Consider the following 6,406-nt stretch of genomic DNA (forward strand, 5'->3'; position numbering starts at 1 on the left):
GATCAACACACGTAATTCTATACAAGCGTACGAGGAGGGGTATTCTTACAATGCTACCCCCTCGGTCACTCGATCAGTCGTGTCCAGAGTCCCATGCTCGTTGCGAACCTTCATGGCTCTCCTCGTCGCAATTCTTGTGTCTTCCCGTTCTTCCAATTTATTTCCATTGCCTTCATTTTCGCTCGTTGCTTTTCCTTATGACATTTCCGGGATCTATGCGAGTTATAACACCGAGAGGGGGAGGGAGGGGGGAAGGGAAGGGGTAGTGAGGATTTTCATCGAATGCGTCGGCGTCGACTCGCTAAGATGCTAGACTCCAGTGCGCGATCGCTGATGATCCCGCGTTTGTGATTCGATTTTGAGAACTGATATATCGATATATTCGGAGGATCGAAGTATCTCCAGTGTACTGGTGTTTATAGTGGTGACCGCCTATGTTAGAGAAGCGATGGGATGTCTTTTGCGTCGTTCTTGTAAGGCATCATTGACAGGAAGGACATCCTGTGGGATATCATCAATTTTGGTAACAGGTAAAGAGATTTTTAAATTTATGAAATCAACGGATGATATGATGGCTTTTTTTATTGTTTCATAACGATGGACCAATGATTTTTTCCGATTTCAAATTAATACGATATTTGATAATCTTTATATATATATTTATTTTTTATTTTATTTTTTGAAATTTATATTGAAAAACTTTCTAAATTAATAATAAATATATAAAAATTGAAATTTACTTTAATCAGAATGATAATTATTTCTGGTAAATTAATTTTTTTTTCAATTCAGTTTTAACTTTTCCAATTTATATTTTTTATATGTAAAATTGAATGATTTGATTTAGAAAAAGAAATCCGTGAGCGGAATATGTGACTGCATCGCTTCTTTCTTCGCGTTAGGGTGGCTTGGGGATTTCGATGCAAGGCTAGCAGCGTGGTCTCTTGGCGCGTCTAAAACTATTATTATTATTCGTTTGTAAAGTCATTCACCATCAACATCACTCATTAATTCCATTAATTTCATAATTACAATGTTAATTATTTTTAATCTTACCTGTTGCTAAAGATTCAAAAATTATTCTTTTTAATTAAAACAACTATATCAAATTTCTTTTCGGTTAAAACAACTTTATCAAATTTCTTTTCGGATCCTTAATTCTTTCTCACAAATTAAAAAATTCTCATGTATTAAGTTTACAAAAGATTCAAATTCCCCAAATTTCTATCATGAATTGCTAAAAAGAAGAGATAGAATTGCATTAAAATACATAAATTTAATTGGCTAGAATATCGTCAAATTAATATCATTATTCCAAAAAACCGAATCGATCGTTCTGGAAATTGCGTGCATCCGCTTCACGGCGTCGATTTTTCTCGCTTAATTCGCACCACCGACACCAGGTCGATGCGTAACGCAAGAGAATAAAACGAGAAAACGATGCCAGGCTGCGGTCAGCTGGGTCTGGTTCCGAAACAAGATACGCCTGGGACTTAAAATAAACAAACAGTAATATGCCACGAACCGAATAGAAAAGTTAGTCGATCCACTATCGATTCTATTATAAGATCAAACTAGATTCTGTACCACGCCTCTTCTTCTGAAAAAAAAAAAATTCGATTGCAATAATTTTAATTAATTTTCGGGAACGTTAATTGAAATGAACGATATAAAGAAAATTTTTGGAACGCGATTCGATCGAGGGCGAGATAGAAATTTAAATCGATACCTATCTCGAGCTAGAGCGTAATGGCAGAGCCTCTTTCTACGGGGGAGACCATCTGTATGGGGTGATTGTTGATCCATCCGAAGAATCGTTGCGCACACAACGGCGCGCGTTACGAATTCGATTCACTTTTCTATTTTAAAATATAATGTCTTTTAAAAAGATCATATATATTACTTATTATAATATAAAAATAATCTTTTAAACAATAAATTTTTTTTTCCTAATTTTTATTATCGAATAATTTTTAATTTATATTTAAAACATTTTTCGGTATAAAAGAAATTATTTTTCTTCCGAATCTTTGACGATCCATTAAGAATTCAATCCAAATATTAAAAACTTTCAAGTTCATAAAAATAGACGAAAGAAATATTTTAGGATATTAATAATTCAATTTTAATTTCGTAATTTTCAAATAATACGAGAGAGAGAAATTATAGCATTTAACAAGGATGGAATCACAAAGTCAATGCTGGGGAATGTGTTTCGTGTCTAATAGGAGGGTAGAACTACTAGGGACAATCGTAGAAACACCTGCGTGCACGGGGAAATAACTTCGACGAGCATCTGCCCGAGGTTTAATGGCTTATTTTCAATTACATTTCACCCTCAAAGACTGATTAATTCTCAAAATTTCCCAAAAGTGTAATCGAATAGTCATCTCATCCAAAATCTTTAATCTTATCATTAAAATCTTTAATTATCATTAAAAATTAATCTGCACACATGTCATGACACAAACAAATAACGATAATAAAATTAAAAGTTTACCATTAGAAGAAGATAATATTCTTTTATTATAGAATTAAAATTCTTAATCTTTTCATCAACTTATGATGAACTTGCTTAAGCACAATTAGATAAATTGTTAAATTGGTTCGATCAGAATTCCTAAATGAACAGATGAAGAAACTGTCTGGATCTCGGAACATGCGACTTTCGCGACTAAGGCGTATCAGTATCATTTAAAGGGGCTGCAAACATGATCCGCAACCGGATTAGCTTACTCTACGTCCAAAGAGATACGTAGACCACTGGTTTATCCTAGTTCTTCGCAGCGCGAAGGTCGTCGCACTTCGGGGAGCGCTCACAGCGGCATTTGTCTGAAAAAAACATTGAAAAACGGGATCGTATTTCTGCAATTCCGCGTCACGGATGTTATATATCATTAATAAGACAAAAAGAACATAGAAAAAGTACGAAGTTTCTTTCTAAATAAATTTTTTAATTATTTGTTTTTATCGCTAGATTTATTACTTGGATACTTTAAAATTAGTCTTAGGCAAATATTCTCGATTCTCGCCTTACCATTTTTCTTTGTATATCCATTGCAGGATATGAAAATATAAAATTATAATAGTACAACTTGAACTAACTAACATCCATCTTCATTAACGAATTAAAAGAATCTTCGAACATCCTTTCAAAAATCCTATCGAGATTGCACATTTCTTCATTTTCACCAATCTCTTAACGAATAAATATCATAAATTTAAAACCATCTTAATGCTAAAGATCCACTTAAATAGATGTTATAATCCAACGTAGTCGCCTTTTCAGTAAGTCTGACCAGTAAGAGAACAGAGTCGTCTTCCCGAACGACAGGCTAGAAGGAGCTTGCTGACAGGAAGAGAGACGCAGGTACAGGCTGGAAATGGAGAAACAGGGACGACGATGCATAGGTGGTCGCAATTTGCACCTAGAAGCACAGAGAGTACCGATATCTAGTATCCCGTCGTATTATTACGCTCGAGGGCGTTCGTAAGGGGGAACTGAGGTCCAGGGATGGCCGGCCGAGTAGGTGTAGGCTTACTTTGGACTCTGGTGTGGGATTACCGTACTTATATTCAAGTCTAATATTAAGTTACCATTTTGCTTTACGGCAAGTGAACAGGCTGCCTGCATATAGGAAGCCATCCGAGCGCTCTTGGGACAGTCTGGGTTAGGTCTGGGCCCACCTACGACACATAAAGCCTCACTCTTTCTTCCCATCATTCTTCTCGTTATGTCCAAAAAAAGTGTCACCAGAACTTCCAACTTCTTCAAACTTTTTGAATGAAGAACTCGAACAGGAAATACCTTTCTGAAGGAGGAGTACATTATGTTACTGGAACTAGAAGAAATACATTTGTGGAGTGGAATTGTTGATTAATATGATATTAATTATTGTTGGATTAAAAGTGATTTTTACTTGATTAATTTGTATAAATGGAAATTGGAGTAGGAATATTTTTAAGTGGATATTTTTGTCTTGAAAAGTGATGTCTTCTTCATTAGTTTTAGTAGTTTTCCCTCGTCAATGGAGGATATAAAACTTCTATAAGTTTCTTAATTCAAAGAAAGTGCGGCTCTGAAAGAAAAATTGATCTTCTTGATCTTCTACTCGAAGTGTAACATTTATCTCAATTTTACATTAAGAATTGTGGACGACAATGTTTAATTTTAGAAGATATTGAAAATCAAGGATTTGAAGATAAAAAGAAGTGAAGAGAATTTAAAGTCAATAAGAAGATAGAGGTACTGACTTCTATGCGTGCTGGGGTTTGTGCTAAATCTCCTAGCACCATTTGAAATCAGTACTACTCTTCTTAGCAATCTTCATCATCAACCATTGGGAATCTACTGAGGAAGGAAGGATACGGATCTTCAACGGCGAAATTGGTATTAAAAATATTATCAATAATCTTCTTATGTATCCTCTTTCATTCTTTTCTTCTCTTCTCTTTAATATGACGTGTATAAATATATATATACTATAATATTGTTATATATATACTATTATAATATTATATATATATAGATACACACGAAGTGAACACGTGTTACAAGTTTGTGCAACGATCAGTTCATACAGTTTCGCGCTTATTATATATCCTTTACATTCTTTATAAAGATTTTCTTTCGGTCTTCTATAATTACGTATTAACTATATATATGTATTGTAATATACAATATATAATATATACAATATATATATTTATATACGTAATACATATATACATATATGTAATACATTTAAACAAATTATAATAATTAATTACAAACAAGTCGTTCCGTTCATCATACTTTTTCTTTCAATAGCTGCGGTAATTTGAATTCTATATTGATCTATAACGAATTAAATTTGATATTCCAATATTTTCTATTTCTAATCTGAAAGTTAAAAAAAATAAAATGCTTTTGTTCGCAATTCTCCGTGTTACCTTAATCAATATATATAAATTTTTCATTAAAGAATGAACAATTAATTTTTTTCTTTTATTACATTATCAAATAAAATAAAAAAATCAAAATCAAAATATTGGTACAGATATATAAATATATTATTTTTTTTTTTAATATCTTACCACAGCAAAAAAGAAGATAAAAAGAATGAACAGATCTACTATTTAGCGAGGCAGTATGGTACATCGTATAATAAATAATTTGAGACCTCTAGGGCCACGATGATGGCATGATTAAAAGAATACGCGTCTATATATACAATATTTCGAATACAATTGTCGCAAGGAGTTAAAAAAATCGTGTGCACAGATCACGATATATCATCGATCGACACCTAAGAGTATCTGTGATAATTGAAGGACACTTAGGTCTGCATCTGCGTCCCATGCGAGCCAAATAATAATAGTAATAATAATAATAATATTAATAATAAAGAGTTCGTTGCTTGCTCCCACTTATGTGTCTTCCACAAATATTAGTAGCAATTTCATATTGCTTTGTGGATTAATTAAACAGGTGTCACATTAGATGTCACAATGAAGAAAACGGCAACGACGCAATAATAATACGGATTTTTGGTTAACTGTCCAGCAGTTAGATTGAGTCCTTGTTTCTGCTAGTGGCCTGCAGCCTCGTCCAAGTTTCTCCAAGAGCTTTTGCAAAATGATCATCCACTAAAAATGGAAATTTATTTCAAAAATATAAATTTTTTTTAAATAAAACAAATTCTTTTCCATAAAGGAATATTTTTTAATAATGTACCACTGAGACCAGCTTCTTTATCCGTAGAGGTGGCGTTGAAAACTGCAGCGTACTCTTCCAGACCTAAGGATCGTTTGAAATGCTCGTCTATTGCAGGATCACTCACACCACCTACGACTCTGATCCCAGTTCTTTGGCCTCCTGCTGCTGCCGATGGCGTCAACGACGGGGTGGGCGTTACTGCCGTATCTTCAATAGTTGTTCCTGATAATAATAATTTTTTATTATTCAATTGAAAAAATTTTTTGTAAAATATAATATAAAATATTTCAAAGAAGGGAATTTAAAATTTAAAATTTATGAAATTGATTTAAATAAATATAATTGATAAATAACATTATTCCTAATATTGAAAATATTAATGATCATTTTGTAAAATATTTCTTTAAAACAAATATATAATTATTTTATAATTACTTTACTATATATATTAAATTTTATTAAATTTTTATTTTATTAAATTTATATTTAAAAATTAAAAATAATTAAAAATAATAAAATCGAATTACGAAATTTAAATTTAGATTTAATTTTAAATTATAAAAATATTTTTATTTTTAAATCTATTTAAAATACTTTCCAAACTATTTCTATCTTTAATTCCAAATTCATTTTAATTTAAAGAAATGTTAAATATTGGCTCGTTTTTCTCTTCCACAGTTTTGCACAGAGGAATTTCAGCTAACAGCC

At 32.1% G+C, this 6,406-nt stretch overlaps 2 protein-coding genes across 5 annotated transcripts in view; both read right to left on the bottom strand.

Annotated features, from left to right (window-relative positions):
- Positions 1-2,577: 2,577 nt before the first annotated feature.
- LOC102674415 lies at positions 2,578-3,892 on the bottom strand. The gene is given in 3 exon segments (XM_006607553.2): positions 2,578-3,300; positions 3,302-3,428; positions 3,598-3,892. Coding segments are annotated over 3 exon segments (438 nt in total). The 5' UTR covers positions 3,830-3,892; the 3' UTR covers positions 2,578-3,221.
- Positions 3,893-4,106: 214 nt separating this feature from the next.
- Positions 4,107-6,406, bottom strand: part of LOC102673836 (transcription cofactor vestigial-like protein 4) — a 10,512-nt gene continuing 8,212 nt past the window's right edge. For all 4 annotated transcript variants that reach the window (XM_006607552.2, XM_006607549.2, XM_006607551.2 and 1 more), the window contains 2 exons: positions 5,717-5,920; positions 4,107-5,628 (listed from right to left, as the gene is read on the bottom strand). In XM_006607552.2, the coding sequence (XP_006607615.1) occupies positions 5,549-5,628; positions 5,717-5,920 (284 nt within the window). In that variant the 3' untranslated portion in view covers positions 4,107-5,548. The remainder of the gene's footprint in view (positions 5,629-5,716; positions 5,921-6,406) is intronic.

The sequence above is a fragment of the Apis dorsata genome, unplaced genomic scaffold, assembly GCF_000469605.1.
Source record: "Apis dorsata unplaced genomic scaffold, Apis dorsata 1.3 scaffold_5, whole genome shotgun sequence".
NCBI classification, from domain to species: Eukaryota; Metazoa; Arthropoda; class Insecta; order Hymenoptera; family Apidae; genus Apis; species Apis dorsata.